Consider the following 18,413-nt stretch of genomic DNA (forward strand, 5'->3'; position numbering starts at 1 on the left):
TGGCCGTATATTTCTTTCTTACAGACGAAGTAATTAAAGATTCTAAAAAATTTAAATAAGTGAATTATAAATAACATACTAACTTTAAAATGGAAATCCATTTCACTCCCTGAATGAACCAAATTAAAATGCTCCCATTTATACTTAAAATTGAAAATGCCTATAAGAGGTAATTTACACCAGTTCTTGCTTCAAGGCATTATAGTCTTAGTTACAATCAGGCCAAAGAGATATCTCTGTAACAAATTCTATAGACATAAAATTTTACTAGAATTGGGGGGACTTGACACTACGAATTTAAATGGAGAAATGAGCACACCAAAACCATCTTAATTTGCGTACATTTTCGCTAATTTAAATTTATTTTTTATGTTCCGCAGTGTCTTTTACTGTTATTAGCTTCTTGTGCATTTAGGTTAAGAAAAGCTTTTAAAATGATTATTTCAAGGTAGAATATGAACTTGGCAATTTTATTAAGAGAGACAAATTCAGAGAAATTAGAAGAAGCAAGAGAAATTTTAAAAGAAGCATCTAAAACTGCGAAATTGATAAATTTTATTAACTCTTGACATAAGTAGCCACAGGAGAATTGATATAATAAATGTATATGCATTATATCAGCAGACTTCAATATAGTCTTCCCTCAGGCTCTATGGCCAGTTCAAAAAGCAGGGGAGAAACAAAACAGAAACAAATACGTAAAAAAAAACAATCCAAACGTCATTGGAAACCAAATTCTAGTTAGACTGGCAACTCTAGTACACAACACTCTATATATATCTCTCTATATATATAGCTCTATGTATATAACTCTATATATATACCTCTATATATAACTATGTATATATATATATATATATATATATATATATATATATATATATATATATATATATATATATATATATATATATATATATATATATATATATATATATATATATATATATATATATATATATATATATATATATATATATATATATATATAGTTAATATATGCTATATTATATACTATATACATATAACTCTAGTAGATGTAAGATCTCTCGGCCTGGCTTCTTTCCCAGAACACCAATACTTTTATTCCTAAAATTATTCCTGAAAATTTCATATAATTTTCAGAAAATTTCATTGCCTGTCCTCATTTCTTGTTTTAGAGTCGGCCCAAGCCCAAAAAATAATCTCCCCCCTTTTTAAAGAACCCTGAGTTTTTTTTGTGGTAGACCCTTGCTAAAGAGAATCTCTGACTAATGCTCTATTTAACAATTCTTCCAGAGTTTGTATAGACATAGCACGGCTTTTGTGGAGTTTTGGTACCACGCAAAGCAATAGAAAAGCTTATTCGGAAAAACATAAGGTAAAAATCGGCAAAAAAAAGGTTATAACCCTTATTATTATTTCAAAGCTCATATATATAGTTATAAGACATCTTACGGTGTAACGGATAAAACAGACCTCAAAGGAAAAATCAAAAAGAGTAAAAACTTACCCCTTTTGATCAATATCGATTTGGTCTCTTTTATTGGCAATACAGAAAATACGAAGCTTTGAGTTCTTCCATGCCTTACGGGTAGTCATAATATAAGGTAGTAGAACACTCAATCCTAGAAATCATAATCATTAATTCCTCTGCAAATTTATTTTAAGCCTTCATTTATAGTAAATATTGTTTATTTACTACTTTGGACATCTGGGTAGAGCGTTTAAAGGTGATAGGGCTATTTTTGACAGCTTCCTAGAGACAGCAGTTCACTATTAGGTGAATTAGAACACTATTAGGAGAAGGTATGTTAGAAGGAATCTATTTTACGGTTGGGGATTAAAAAAACACCAAACTGGTGAATTATATAGAATATAAAATCCATTGTAGAATCAATCATAAATGTGTCTAAGTTTAAGGGGACAAATAATTTATATGAAGAACATCAGAAATTACCAAAAAATCATAAAAATAACGAATTTTCTTAGGGCAAGGGGTAAGGACCTGAACGCTCTCTCCCTTTGTGTATTACTTTATATTCCTAATCATTGCGGAACAATTTCAGTTTGCTTTAGGGGGTGATTTGTATTTGTATTGTTTTCGCGGTGCTCATTACTTTTGTTAGGAAAACGAAGCTAGGAAAATCTCTTTCCAATCTCTTTCCGTCTGTATTTTAACATGTGAAAACTAGTATGTTTTGAATCTATGACCATTTCCACCTTTTCTTTGATGAAAATTTAATTTGTTCCCAACCTTTACCTGCATGACCATGGATCATTTTCAGAGGATGATGATACCAAGTTCTCAAACCCTTTAAATTTCTCCATAAAATTAATTATACCTTCCATGAATTTATCAATATTTTTCCTTGCTTTCATGCTTAAGGCCGTGTCCAATGTTATCACACTTCTGAGATAATTGACAAAACCGTTTACTATGAACTTCTCAAAGGAAGGATCAACAAGGCCATCTTGATCAGGAAGATCAAATTGTGATTGAACATCTATTGTTCTCTTGATCATCCCTTAGAGAATATATTAGCAAACAGTTTTCAAGAATTATCTTAGAATTGCTAAATGTCCGATAAAACCTTTAGTCGTCGCAGTAAAGATTTAGTAAGTACACTCCGTGTCTCCTTTTGCTAATGTTAGACCACCTCTAACGCCATGATGGTAACTGATGACTTGCTTATGGACAGAAAAAAAACATATATACTAGTCATTAGAGCCAGAAAAAAGAATCATCGAAATCAAGGTTGCCTAAACTTCTTGGGACCAAATTACCAATTCAGCAAAATAGAAATACTTCAAATACCCCTTCAGAAGAATGGTGGCTTGGCTTTACAATAAAATTTTATATAGATCTTTAAATACTTTTTATTTAGCTGCTTTATAAATGCGTTATTCCCAGTTGGTTTTAAGTATATTATTATCAATACTATTATTAGACGCATTATTAGACGCTATAAGACGATTTTAGAAACTACTTATTTAGAATTGTCATAGAGTATAGAAATGAAACTAAAACAAGATTTGTTTGTGTAATATAATGTTCCTTGAAAATAATAAATTATAAATTTCTTACACAGCTTTTTTTGAAACTAATAAGCAATAAAGGCCATTAAATGTGCCCTTGAAACTAACTCCCTAGAATCTACGTTTCATAGATGCATTTCTCCTTGCCAATTATTACTATCGACCCACAGCCAGTCAAACAGTTCGTGGTAACAAACTGTAAGTAAGGAGCGACCCGGCTCAACAGTGACCGAAACTCTAAAAAACGGAATATTGATACCAAAAGATACATAAAAAGAATCAGATTTTTATGGTGATTTCAAATATATAAGTTTCATCAAGTTTAGGCTTACCCATTAAAAGTAACACGCCTGAGAAAATTTACTTTATTTTCGGAAAAGGGGGAAAACACCTCCTAAAAGTCATAGAACTTTAATGAAAATCAAACCATCAGATCCAACGTCTCAGAGAACCCTAAAGTAGAGAATTCAAGCTCCTATAAGCAAAAATGCGGAATTTTGTATTTTTTGCAAGAAGAAAGATGACGGATGCGTGTTAATTTGTATTTTTTTTTTCTTTTCCCAAGGGGTGATCATATCGACCCAGTGGTCCTAGAATATCGCAGGAGTGCTAATTTGAACGGAATTGAAAGTTCTAATTCCTTTTTAAGTGACCAAAAAAATGGAGAGCAACTAGGCCCCCTCCCACGCTCATTTTTCCCAAAGTCACCCGATCAAAATTTTGAGATAGCCATTTTTTTTTAGCATGGTCGAAAATATAGTAACTATGTCTCTGAGGATGATTCAATCCCCCACAGTCCCCGGGGGAAACGCTGCAAGTTATGAACTTTGCCCAATGTTTACAGATAGTATTGGTATTGGTAAGTATACAGGCGTTTTCAGGGGGAATTTTTTATGGTAGTGGGGGGTGGGGGTTGGGTCGAGGGTTACGTGAGGGGATCTTTCCATGGAGGAAGTTTTCATGGGAGAAGGAACATTACTATGAAGTAGGTGCCAAATTTCCCAGCATTATTTAAACACGCGATCAGAAATTAAATGAAAAAACAAGTTTATCAGCTGAAAGTAAGGAGCAACATCAAAGCTTAAAACGAACAAAAATCATTAGGCTACGTAATGATTGGATTCGCCCCCTAGTCAATACCTTGCTCTCTACGCTAAAGGTTTTTTTTGTCATTTCATAAGAGCTATTTATTCTTATTTACGGCCTTGGGAACAAATTTGAACTTTCAAACAGTCCGTGGTAACGAACTGTAAGTAAGGAGCGACCCGGCTCATTAGTAACCAAAACTCTAAAAAGAATAATTTTGATACTAATACATACATCAAAAGAATCAATTTTTTGTGCTGATTTCAAATATATAAGTTTCATTAAGTTTAGTCTTACTCATCAAAAGTTACGCGCCTGAGAAAATTTGCCTTGTTTTCGAAAAAAAAAGAGGGAAGCAACCCCTAAAAGTCATAGAGCTTTAATGAAAATCACACCATCAGAATCAGCATATCAGAGAACCCTACTATAGAGGTTTCAAGCTCCTATCAGCAAAATTGTGGAATTTTGTATTTTTTGCCAGAAGAAAGATCACGGATGCGTGTTTATTTGTTTTTTCGTTGTTGTTTTTTTTTCCAGGGGTGATCGTATCGATCTAGTAGTCCTAGAATATCGTGAGAGGGCTCATCTGAACGGAAATTAAAAGTTCTATTGCCCTTTTTAAGTGGCCAAAAAATTGGAGGGCAATTTGGCCCCCTCCCACGCTCATTTTTTCCCGAAGTCACCCAACCAAAATTTTTTACCCAACCGAGATAGCCATTTTGTTCAGCATAGTCGAAAATCTAATAAATATGTCTTTGAGGATAACTTAATGCCCCACAGTTCCCGGGAGAAGGGCTGCAAGTTATGAACTTTGCCCATTGTTTACAAATAGTATTGGTTAATGGGAAGTATACGGACGTTTCAGGAGGGATTTTTTTCTGGTGGGGTGGGGTCGGAGGAGGGGGTTACAGGGGAGGATCTTTCCATGGAGGATGTTTCCTTGGGGGAAGGGACATTTCCATGAAGGAGGCGCCGGATTTCCCAGCATTATTTGGAAAACGATCAGAAATTAAGTAAAAAAAAACAAATTTTTTCAACTGAAAGTAAGGAGTAAAATTAAAACTTGAAACAAACAGAAATTATTACGTATATAATGGAGTTCACCCCCTAGTCAATACCTCACCCTTTACGCTAAAGTTTGTTTAATACTTTCAAAAGAGCTATATATTCTAATTAACTGGCCTTTGTGATTCAGGGGTTTGTGATTCGAAGAAAATTCAAACTTTAGTGTAAAGAGCGAGATATTGACTAGGGGCAAACTCCCTAATATAAGTAATAAAAACATACGAATATAGAGGTTCGTTACGTAAGTTAATTCGTAAGTTACGTCAGAACAAAATTTCGAGAAAGCCATTTAGCCAAAACAATTAAAATTAATATACAAATTTTATTCTAATTATTCATGTACAGTGAGCCAAAACCAAAGCTGTATTAATTCGAGAACGTTCAGAAATTAAATAAAAAAAATAAGTTTTTTTAACTGAAAGTATCTATTCTAATTAACCGGCCTTTGTGATTCAGGGGTTTGTGATTCGAACAAAATTCAAACTTTAGCGTAAAGAGCAAGGTATCGACTAGGGGGCAAACTCCCTAATATAATATAATAAAACTTACGAGTATAGAAGTTCGTTACGTAAGTTAATTTGTAAGTTAGACCAGAACAAAATTTCAAGAAAGCCATTTAGCCAAAAAAGTAAAATTAACATGCAAATTTTGTTTTAACTATTCATGTACAGTGAGCCAAAATGAAAGCTGCATTAATTCAAAAACGTTCAGAAATTAAATTTAAAAAACACTAATTTTTTTTTAACTGAAAGTAAGAAGCGACATTAAAACTTAAAACGAACAGAAATTATTCCGTATATGAAAGTGGCTGTTCCCTCTTCAACGCCTCACTCTTTACGCTAAAGTTAGACTCTTTCTCATAATTTTTTTTTTTTAAATAAAAAAACTTTAGCGTAAAGAGCGAGGCGTTGAAGAGGGACAGCCCCTTTCATATACAGAATAATTTCTGTTCGTTTTAAGTTTTAATTTCGCTCCTTACTTTCAGTTAAAAAAAAGTCTTTCAGTTTTTTTTTATTTATAGCGTAAAGACCGAGATATTTATTAGGGGGCAAACCCCCTAATATCCTTAATAAAAATATACGAATAGAGAAGTTCGTTAATTAGTAAGTTAATTAGTAAGTTACGTATATTTATTAACAATAAAAAAGTTCATAAATAAATTTAAACAACTTTCGAAAAAGTCATTTAACCAAAAAAATAGTAAAATTAATATGTACATTTCGTTTTAATTATTCATATACTTTCAGCCAAAATCAAAGCCTACATTAATTCAAAAACGTTCAGAAATTAAATAACAAAAACAAGTTTTTTTTACATGAAAGTAAGGAGCGATATTAAAACTTAAAACGAACAGAAATTATTCCGTATTTGAAAGGGGCTGTCCCCTTCTCAAGGCCTCGCTCTTTACGCTAAAGTGTTTTACTGTTTTAAAGAATAAAGTTGTGAGACAGATTCAAACTTTAGCGCAAAGAGTGAGACGTTGAGGAGGGTACAGCCCCTTTCAAATATGGAATAATTTCTGTTCGTTTTTAGTTTTAATGTCGCTCCTTACTTTCAGTCAGAAAAAATTTATTTTTTTCTATTTAATAACTTAAAAGCTTAAACAATCTTTCACAGGAATTACTGTAGGCTAAATGTTCTTCTTTGACCTGAGATTGGTTTTGTATGCTTGATTTATCCCGACAAAAGCCTTTCATAGACTATTAATCAAACAGGGAAAATAGAGAAATTATTTGGGGGTTGTTCAAAGGGAATATAAGTCAGTCTTATATTCATATGGTGTTTTCTCCTTAACTACGAGTTGATACATAAAGTTCCGTAGTATTTGTATCTGGATATTGGGAGGGGCACTATGTCGTAGTATAGAACATCAATTGAACAGAAAAATGAATGAATTACAAATAATGTGTTTATTTTATAATAGTGTTATAAAATAAAATAACACATTAAATAATATGTTATAAATAATAGTGTTTTCTCTATTACTATTACTACTAATAGCAACACATCGCAGTACAAAAGAGCCTTATGCAAATATAGATGTAAGACATTTCAGGAGGAGAGGCTTTAGTATCTTATGCACCAAACTTGTAGCAGCAAAATGCAGGAGGGGGAGGCATCAAGTGAGAGCTACTTTCAAGGCTATCATTGCGGTTCTTAACCCCCATATAAAAGGCTAGAAAAGATTTTAAGGGACCAATAAAGATCTACTTTTACGATATTGCAATAGGAAAAAAACTTGATATAGAGGGAGGAAGGGAATCATGCAGAAAAAAATCAAATTGAAAAAGTCATACCTTGATCATAATTATTCTATTTTTAAAAGCACTTTTCGATGAAGTTTTTACCGAACTGCTTAAGGTATCATAAAAGTAATATTCCGCTAGCCTTGGAAAACTGCCCCCTTATGAAACGTTTTAGCGTCCTTTTAAAGGGATTAAGAGCCTTTTGGGAATTGTCTGCTCTAGGAAGGTATTCTACAGGCAGTTGATTCCGGTAGAGATTTAGTTAAAAATCCCTATGGACAGTTTTCTTGATGAAAGTAAACGTTATAAAGGAACATCAAGCATGTACTTTACTCAGAGAGAGCAAAACACACCTTTACCATACAGCTTCTGAATTCACAAGCGTTTTGAAAAGCTGCTAAAAGACTAAAAATCCCGAACATCTTTCTTGTTTGTATCTCTTGAAAGTTAGACAATACAGAAACAGAGAAACAGCGTTTAAAAATCTTGTGACTAAAACCCTTTCCATTCATTTGACTGGCTTAAAAATTTTTCCTGTAGAATCAATTATCTAGAAATTTAAATTTTCGCTATTTTTACTGGCTTAAAATTCCACACAAGAGAACCTATGAGCCAATTATGTTTTTAAACGGCGGGGCTGTTAGCTTCTTGCTCTGGAATAGACTTCAGGAATAATATGACTGATTTATTAAAATAGGTCACCTTCGTAAACCAATAGGATTAAACCACACTTTTTACCCCAATATTATAGAAGAGTAATTCCTCTTTTTCCTTTCCAAAGATTTTCATGGCCAAAATAGGCTAAGAAGTTTCAATTATTCATAATCAGCGTATAGTTTCCTCACTTTTAGGTCGTGAAGTTGAAATACCCTATTATGCCATATTGTAAGATATTATTATGCCCTATTGTGCAAGATCTTAAACATATTGAAGATGCTCATCAAAATATAAGAGATTTAATTCCAAATAATCAAGAAAAATCAATGAATAGCAAGGAAAATAATGTTCCTAAATTCAGAAGGTTTAAACTGATATTTATCAAAGAAAAATCCTCCTTTTCAAATTCAAACTTATGCCAGGAAATATTGGCTCTACAATGTCCTCTAACTTCTAAAGAATTCTTCATTTTTACGACTCATTTTACGATGATGTATCATCATAATGATAGATCAGTTGATACATGAATAATGAGATATCATAATTATACATCATAGTGATAATTTTTTCAGGTGATCATCTGTAAAAGCTGATCAGCTGGAGAATACAGAGAAGAGGAAATCTCAAGAAAATTATAATACACAATCTTTTGTACGAGTACAAAATTCATTTAAAGAATAGTTTTTCCCTATAAATCACTCCCCAGGCATAAAATAGCGTAAGGGGGAAAAATAAAACATAACTTCACTAAATTTACTTTAAAAAAAAATTAAGTTTAACGGTGAATTTCGATGCCTCCGTAGTCGCTTAAGAATGTATCACTTGGTATCCAATTACAGTTGCTTCCAAGTAAAATAAATTGCTCCTCCCTGTGTATATTCTTCCAGTTACTTATTAAATAAAAAAACAAGTTTTTTTTAAATGAATGTAAGGAGCGACATTAAAACTTAAAACGAACAGAAATTATTTCGTATATGAAAGGGGCCGTCCCCTCTTCAATACCTCGCTCTTTACTCTAAATTTTGTTATTGTTTTAAAAAATAAATTTGTGCGACAGATACAAACTTTAGCGTAAAGGGCGAGGTATTGCGGAGGGAACCGCCCCTTTCATACACGGAATAATTTCTATTCATTTTAAGTTTTAATGTCGCTATTTACTTTCAGTTAAAAAAACTTGTTTTTTTATTTAATTTCTGAACGTTTTTGAATTAATGTAGCTTTGATTTTGGCTTACCATACATGAATAATTAAAACGAAATTTGCATATTAATTTTACTTTTTTGGCTAAATGGCTTTCTCGAAATTTTGTTGTGACGTAACTTATGAATTAACTTACGTAACGAACTTCTATATTCGTATATTTTATTACGTATATTAGGAAGTTTGCTCCCTAGTGGATACCTTGCTCTTTACGCTAAAATTCGAATTTTGTTCGAATCACAAACCCCTGAATCACAAAGGCCGGTTAATTAGAATAGATTGAAAGTACTAAAAAAAAAACTTTAGCGAAAAGAGCGAGGTATTACGTATATGAGGGGGGTGAACCCCCCTCATATAAGTAATACTTTCTTTTTGTTTTAAGTTTTAATGTTGCTCCTTACTTTCAGTTGAAAAACTAGTTTTTTCAATTTTTTTTAATTTCTGATCGTTTTTAAATAATGCTGGGAAATCCGGCGCCCCCTTCATAGAAATGTCCCTTCCCCAAAGGAAAAATCCTCCGTGGAAGGATCTTCCCCCATAACCCCCTCCTCCAAAACCCCTCCCATAAGAAAAAATCCCTCCTGGAACGTCTTTATACTTCCCATTAACCAATACTATATGTAAACAATGGGTAAAGTTCATAACTTCCAGCCCTTCCCCCGGGAACTGTGGAGGATTAAGTCATCCTCAAAGACATATTTATTAGATTTTCGACTATGCTGAACAAAATGACTATCTCAAAATTTTGATTGGGTGACTTTGAGACAAAAAAGAGCGTGGGAGGGGCCCAAGTTGCCCTCCAGTTTTTTTGGTCACTTAAAAAGGGTAACTAGAACTTTTAATTTCATTTCAAATGAGCCCTCTTACGATATTCTAGGACTACTTAGCGATGCGATCATCCCCGGAAAAAAAAAAAAAAAAAAAAAAAAAAAAAAAAACGCATCCGTCATCTTTCTTCTGACAAAAATACAAAATTCCACATTTTTGCAGATAGGAGCTTGAAACTTCCGCAATGGGTTTTTCTGATACGTTGAATCCTATGGTGTGATTTTCAATAAGGTTCTATGACTTTTTGGGGGGTTCCCCCTTTTTTCGAAAATAAGGCATATTTTCTCAGGCGCTTAGCTTTTGATGGGTATAACTAAAGACTAAACTTGATGAAACTTATATATTTGAAATAAGCATAAAAATTTGATTCTATTGTTGTATCTATGGGTATCAAAATTCCGGTTTTGAGTTTCGGTTACTATTGAGCCGGGTCGCTCCTTACTTACAGTTCGTTACCAAGATCTGTTTGATGTGCGTATCCTTATTTTACTTCTAGCATTCATTTATTTATGGGACAAATAGAAGATCTTCTGGCATGGGTATTTAGACAGAAAAATGATATTCAATAAAACCTTAATATATGTTGCTTAATACTGATTGAACTGATACATTTGATTAAAGCAGTTAATATTCCTCTGATTTTAGGAAAACACAGAGAGAAAAGTGCTTAAAATGAAATTTAAGAAACATAAAAACTAAAAGACAAAAAATTACCTCCATCATCATAAAGCCACCAGACATCAATGAAACCTTTGGGTTGCTTTCTCCTGAACACAGTAAGGTTTTCTAGTATGTGCTTTGGAACGTCTTCACCGTAAACCGAACTAAAAATGAATTTCATACAATTAAGTATAATGATAAAGGTGTAAATATCACCGTGCATTTCAAATAGGGTACTGAAATTTAAAATTTATACACTTGAACACAGAGGGCTAGAGAAATTACTTGCAAAAAATCAAGTGAATCGAAAAGAGTCACTTTTTGATCCTTTGACCAGTTACATATTCTCTAACAGCCCAAAAGAAAAATGTAAACCTGCTTCTCCGCTACTTTAAACCTCTTCTCTTCAACAATACATTCTGAGACCGCACAGCCTCTATATAAAATACCCTTAACCTCATTCAGTTATTTCTTTCTTGATTATTTTTCTGTGTTCTTTGCTGTTTTTTGTATTCCTCTTCGAAATCTCTTTAGTAGATCCTAATCGATTTGGCAAGGGAAAAGTATCTGCACTGGATTGCTTATAATTTTTATCTTCCCCTACATGTGACTCTGTTTTTAAGAAAATAAACGAACTAGGTCTTTAATACCGCACAAAAGTCAAAAAAAAAATAAAAAAAAAAAATTCCTACACAAAAAGAGGTAGAAATCATGGATAAAGAGGGAAAAATTTGGAAGTAAATCAAAGTTAATAGCTCAATTGTTTCCAGATGACGCACCGCGCCTTCTAGTTTGGAAGTAAGAGCCTAGCGTTGTCAACACGCTCAATGTACTTTTCTAGTAAATAAAAATGGAAATATCACTATATAATTTTACTTATGTATTCAAAATATTCATTTTTCCCTTTACTTATTATTTATCCAAATAATTTCAAGTAAACTATGTCGCATTCTTCATGCAAAATTATAAAAAAGTATTTCTAAATAATCCTTTAGATTTGCGACTGGTTTAAAACAGATCTAGCGGCGCCTGAAATCCAATAGACTAATTTTCTTCAGCATTACATTTTTATCTTTGTTTTTTAAATTTGTCTCTTAATTATCCTTTTTTTAAGAACTTTTACCTGCCAGAATATTAACCTTGCTTATAGAAAAGGAAAAGGAAAATCGTATCTAGCACTGCAGAAAACCAATAAAAATATCAGCTCTCAAAATGAGACGGAAATCACGGTGAAAAAAAGTCATAATTCAAACCTGTTGGCTGAAGTATTTATTTCCAAATTTTCCGGGAGCTCCATAAACATTCTTCGTACTTGAAGACATAAGCAAACGAAAATAAAGTCTGAAATTTTTTCTGCCAAATATTCGGTTTATGCTTATTAAAATTGGATATTCAATTTACGTTTTGTAACTTTTCTCCGTTGTTTGTTATGTTGAGTTAGTGGGTGGCCAACAAACTCAAATATTTATAATTTTAATTTACTCACTTTTAATTGTAAGTTGAATTTTATTTTTATTCTACTTTTTTGTTCCCCTGGGGACGACCATAAGGTATATGGCCAAAATGTTCACTGAGGTTGTATATTATATTTTAATCAAACTCTTCCGAAAATTCCTCATTAACTCACTATATTTTATTGGATGGACAGACATCGTGGTCTTCGCCATTATTTTCCTTCCAAGTATGCACCCCTCAAAGGCACAGGGGCGGCACCTACACCTTTACCTTTAGAATGAAGCCCCTGAATATAACGATATAATTATATTGAATTTAACTAATTAACTTCCTATATTTTACTTGATGGAATGGCATCGTGGTCTTCGTTATTATTTCCCTCCTATTACGTACCTTAAGGCCGTTTCCAGGGGAGGGGTTACCCGGTTTGAACCCCCCCCCCCTCGAAATTTTTGACCGAGTCGAAAATAAGTCGAAAATTAGTAAAACCTTGGTAAAAATCAGTAAAATTAGTCGAAAACTGAGTCAAAAATTAGTAAACCCACCCACCCCCCCCCCCCCGAAAAAAAATACTGGATCCGCCCTTGACGTACCTCTCTAAGGCACAGGGGTGGCATCTACACCCTTACGTTTAGAATGAGGTCCCCGGAGATCCCTAAATATAATAAAAAAAAATTTCTCATCTAAAGGATTACTAGACACGAAGGCACACTTTTCGCCACACTTTACACGTGCCATCCTGTGTTTTTCTCTCCACTATTTTGGTTAGATATTGCTGTCTTGCAACTACACCAATATCTTTTCTTGAGAAAAAGACTGAATATTAAGTAAAAGAAGAATGTCAGAATGATTGGATAGCCAAAATGATTTGAGAGCCTATATTAAACAGAAAAGCAGGATGAACTCAGAATATAATTGTATATTCATAGGGTTCCTGAAGTGAATTTCCCTAAATTCCATTGGATTTCAAAACGCATTTCTCTTGTACGCTTTAAATCAAATTTGGTTTGTCTCAATAGCCGTGTGGTATAGTTTCAAATAAGGAACCCATTGTTACATAATATGTTCAAATATGTCTCATTTGGGTGACTAAACTGAACATTTCATTCATCCCAAATGGCCGTGCAGCATAATTTCAAATATGAGAGCCAACTGCTACAGAATATGTTAAAATATTTTTCGCTTGGGCGCTTTAATTGAACGTTTGATTCATCCCATAAAGTTGTGCAGTAAAATTTCGAATTCGGAAATGGACTGCTACAAGGAAGCTCCCAAATAGATCAATATTTTGACAAGAGACATCCATGCCCTAAATTTAACATTTAAAACTTTGTAAAACACAAATCTTCCTGCAACTTCTCCCAAATTACTATTATTTTCCAACTCTAAATATACTTAGCTCCCTTAGAAGTGAAGCTGAAGACCTAGATATATTGCAAGTAAAGCATTTATCAATATCCTGGACAAAAAAGGCTAAAAAATTTAAACGCAGCATTTACCCCGCTAAGTGGGAATAAGTGGCAACATTTGGGCAAATCAAGCCAAAAATGGTGCAATAAATATCCAATATATGAGCCATCATCTGCACCTCTTACAGAAATTTTTTGGCAAAGATTAGTAACAATAGCTCCACAATTAGCCCTTGAAGCTAATATTCCTTTCAGAAAAAATTAGACATTAATTGTTCCACAGAATACGTGAAAAGGCACTACACCTGAATCATTACGCTTTCCTTTAGAACCTACTATCTTCCTGTGGCTAATCTTCCATCCTCCTACACTGCTAATTTTATAAGACCACCGGTAAGACACTTGAACATACATTCCCCATAATCAAAATTCAGAGTTAGTGTAAAAAACTAACCCATTTTTTTTCTAAAAGCGATCTTCAGACATCAACAGTATCATTAAAATCTTTACAAAAACTAGACGAAAAATCATAAATCTTCAGATCCATATATCACGTGAAAGCGTCAGTCTCCATCATTATATACAAACAAAACTCAAAAGACCCTAATAGATTCATTTTTGGGTCGCACACTATGACGAAGAATAAATTCCAGAGCATCAGTTCTGCTTGCCGAAAACAGGCTAGTGGGTACTGGAATTTGGAAACCCTGTAGCAAAACATCCCGGTTAGCAGGGTATCCCACCCACAGACACTTTGAGAATGAAATAGGACCATTACGGTCCCAAAGCTTAACTTATCAGATAGTTGAAAACCTTACACTACATTTGACTCTTTTCGTGAGAAAGGGAAACAGAGTTTTATATTTTAGACTGAATTTTACAACTAAAGCTTATTGGCTAGGAAAATAACCGGACAATCGTGAAGGGAAAAAAAGGTCACATTTAGCATGACTATCTTTCGTCTTCGATTGATGAGATCAATTTAGCTCTAATTTCCGCATTGAGACTTATCATGATTGTAACTTTGCTAGTAATCATTCCTTTTTTTCCTTTTTTTACGAATATCCAGTGGTTTAAGGAGAACTCTCAAAATTTCCTAATCAAAGGAGTAGCTACTGACATAAGACAGCTGAGCAAAGGGTGGCAGTATTTCTAGTGTGGCAATAAACATTAATTTCTAGGTTTTCCACTTGATATATCCTCTTTCTTAGAACTCCCTGATAATTTAATTTTTCTTTTTATCAGTGTTTATATATGTGGTTTTGGTCAGCATTTTAATGCTATTGAATAAATCAGAAACATAAATAATACTACGCTGTCTACAACGGCTATAAAAGATAAAACTCCTTTTTTCTTGTTTTCTTTTTTTCCCTTATTGTTTTCTGGTTTGACTGAAAGTCAATCGTTTATTTTATTCTTTTATAGTTGGTGGGAGTCTAAGTTTTTTAGTTTTTTGGTGTGATCTAAGTAAAAAAAAATTTATCTGAAATTAGCATGTGAATTCTACAAACCTTTAAGAATCTCACTAGGAAAAAAAAAAAAAAAAAAAAAAAAAAAAAATGCTTAATGCTAATGCTTCGTAAATCCTAATTTTGTCTTTTTGCCATTCGAGGCTAAGTAGCTTTTAGGTTCTTTTACCTCTACTTGTTTTACGTTTTAATTTATTCGAACCATTAAGCTCTTCAGAAAACGTTGATTTATCTCAATTCTTCTTAAAAGCAGAGGTTTCATGTATGAAAACTAGAATTTACGTCCTTTTTCTTCTCTTTTTTAGCGCTATTGAGATTCAAATACCACAAAAATACCAAAGTAACATGAACCCTTTAACAGGGCAAAAAATATCTGGGAGTCCGTTAGTCGATATTTTAAACTTTGTGTTAAATCCAGTGGCGTAATTCGTAGAATGCTGGGAGGGGGGGGTACAAAGTTGAAGCCAATTTTTTCCAAATCAAGTGAATATGATAGGGAAAAATAAAAAACGAGCCATATAGTAACAAAAAACGTACAGATATACTAAAAAAAACAGACCCGTTTCTGTGGATGCTTGAATTATGCAGGCTTATCTTAGTTTTGAAAATATTTTTGGAGAAACTAAATTCAGCTGGGGAGAGGGTGGTCAGACTTGGGTTTGAGGTGGGGAGGGAACTGAGGTCTAAGGGGTGAAAATTGCCTCTCTGCCCCAAAGCAAATTATGCTCCTGGATCTTTTAAATTTCAATTTCACAGTTTTGCGTTTGTCGTATTGACCGTTTTCAGACATAGATGAAAATTTGTATTTTCAGATGATTAATAATTAATTATCTTTATTTAAAATTAGTTCGCAGTTAGCAGTTTGTTTCATAATTGTACATTATGTAATTAATGGGATTCATTATTTAATTAGATATTAAATTATTTCATTTTAAAGGACTTTCGGTTAATTAATTTTAATTAATAGATGAAAGTTAATATTTTCAACTAATCATAATTTTTCACTACGAATTACATCAAAGACTACAAGCCGTAGTAATTGCTCAAGGACAGCTTTTGAATGAAGGTTTTGGTAACAAACTCTAAACTGAGCACTTCCAGATTTATTTCCGCCCAGTTACCCAATTAAAAAATTAAAGCACCTCCCAAGTCAGGAGCATGGGCGCCCATATGGGGGGGCAGGGGGGGGCTCTTGCCCCCCTGGCTGAATGATGCTGCCTTTTTTTTATATTTTTGTTCTGAGATTTCTATTAAATAGCATTAAAAGTAGCAATTAGACGAAGTTTGCCCCCCCTGGAATTCAGCTTATGGGCTCCCATGGTCAGGAGACATCCATAAACCTCATTTTTTTTATTTTCAAGCTAACCATAAAACTGGCCAAAGTCAGATTTCATCCATTTTCTAATGTAAGCTCATGTATCATGACGGTTCGACGGTTGCTGTGGAATCTTTCAAATGGGTCGTTCAAAACACATCCAATAATAATAATAAAAAAATGTTTTCTACTCATCTCGCTCCCTGTGTCTAGTTTTGATGTTTAAGTTTTCAGAAAGAACGAATCAACTTCACATGGATGTTTTGCGTTTTAGGTGAATCCTAGAAAAATAAAATAAGAGAACACAAACAAAAATTTAGCGAAAACGCAAAGTAACTTACACATCAATTTTCAAAGTAGAGTCCTTCTTCTTCTTCTTTTTAGATTCGGCTGCTTTTTCATCAACAGATACAATTGAGTCCACAGAACCTACAGATTCTTGAGATTCAAATGCTGGATTTGGAATACCTATAAAAAAAACGCAACTTAATATGAAAGGAATAACTATTTAACAGACATAATCATATTAAATTAAAATTTGGAGCTATGAAGACTTTTATATAACAAAACAAACTTATGAAATGTGTTCTATAAGATTCATTGTAAAAGGCTACGATCTCAAATTAAGAATACTGCCAAATATTTATGGCTGTATACTGCCATATATACGGCCAAATATTCTGCCAAATGTTTCCGCTCTCTCAGGGCTGCGTGACAGGATGCTATTCTGTAGTTTTCGCTATAGTTTTTTACTGTTCTTCAATACCTACAACAGGTGAAAAATCCATCTTCAATCCAAAAAGTATTGCTTTCAATTATTAATTTACCTTAGCTTAATTAAATTAATAATTTTATGATGCTACAGACAAATTAAAATGCAACCTTTTGAATCAAGTCTAGAAGATCATATGATGGCTTTCTATATGAAGATCACTAGTAATATGAAGATCACTATGATGGCTTCCTATAGTTCACAACCGATCGTTGGGATAAACTGACCGAGTCTATTGTTGTATCTTCAGGAAAACCTTCGACAAGGGCACTTCTAGTGCCCTTGAACCTTTGACCTCGGTGACCCCATCACCACAGGGATCATACAGCAAATATCAGAGACTCTCTTTGTAATTAACAAAACTGGGGAAGGGAACAAGGATTTTTTAAAGCATTAATACCGCCTCATTCAAACATAAATACTAAGGTAATCTATAGTATTATGTGGAGACTTCATAGTTTTTTAAGAAAACGCAGAAACGCTGTTTGCTGCGTTTTGTTTATCTTGTGTAACATATCAATAAAAAAATCCCCTGCAGGGAATTTGGTCCATGCAACGAAATCTTTTTGGATTTTTCAAGAAAGGGGGGGGTGGAATTCTTGGAAATAATATCTTGTTTATTGCAGCTATGATTTTTGTTTCTGTGCTATTACATTTCAGATTTCAAGCGATCTACAAATTTCATAATCATCAGATGTACTTTAACTCTACTATGGAGAGTATCCGGGCGGCTTAGGGTTCTTCCAAAATAAGCTAAGGAGATATTTGTTGCGTGAAAGTTCCTTGTTTTCAAAAAAAAATCCTTTTGCTTTTTCCTTTCTTGTTATTGTTTTTATGCATATGCTCATTCATTTCTTTAACAGTTAGGTGATGTAGCCGCCCCAATACAGGTTTACGGTAACTTTTGGTGACTCTTTGTAATTTAGTTTATTTTTTTGTTTGTTTGTAAGAAATTAAGTCGAAATTCAATTGAAACGGATTCACCGATCTAGTTTTAGGTTTTTGTCATAAAATTCTTTAATCTTTTCATAATTTTTTTTATTTTCACTTTTCTGCTTTGTCTTTCTTCGAGTATCACAGCAACAACAAATCTACAGGCTGAATTATTAAACGGTGATCTTTGTGAAAAATAATATTTATGTAAAAAGATGAACCAAAGCCATAATTCTGTCTCGTTTTGCAAAAAGGGCCTAAGTCCACTTTTCCTAATTTCACAGGAGAGCAAAATGAAAA

The 18,413-nt window shown here is 33.2% G+C and overlaps 2 protein-coding genes across 2 annotated transcripts in view; one reads left to right on the top strand and one right to left on the bottom strand.

Moving 5' to 3' along the window:
- The window catches only part of LOC148951485 (uncharacterized), a 190,391-nt gene that overhangs the window by 146,974 nt on the left and 25,004 nt on the right, over window positions 1-18,413 (top strand). The gene's annotated exons all lie outside the window — the stretch shown is intronic.
- LOC148951486 (bumetanide-sensitive sodium-(potassium)-chloride cotransporter-like) overlaps window positions 1-18,413 on the bottom strand; it is a 115,174-nt gene that overhangs the window by 8,963 nt on the left and 87,798 nt on the right. The window contains exons 16-18 of the mRNA XM_089090905.1: window positions 16,750-16,876; window positions 10,815-10,924; window positions 1,493-1,607 (exon numbers count right to left, since the gene is read on the bottom strand). Of these exons, the coding sequence (XP_088947031.1) occupies window positions 1,493-1,607; window positions 10,815-10,924; window positions 16,750-16,876 (352 nt within the window). The remainder of the gene's footprint in view (window positions 1-1,492; window positions 1,608-10,814; window positions 10,925-16,749; window positions 16,877-18,413) is intronic.

Source organism: Artemia sp. Qi Xiang Cuo, chromosome 6, assembly GCF_049724085.1.
Source record: "Artemia sp. Qi Xiang Cuo chromosome 6, ASM4972408v1, whole genome shotgun sequence".
Lineage (NCBI taxonomy): Eukaryota > Metazoa > Arthropoda > Branchiopoda > Anostraca > Artemiidae > Artemia > Artemia sp. Qi Xiang Cuo.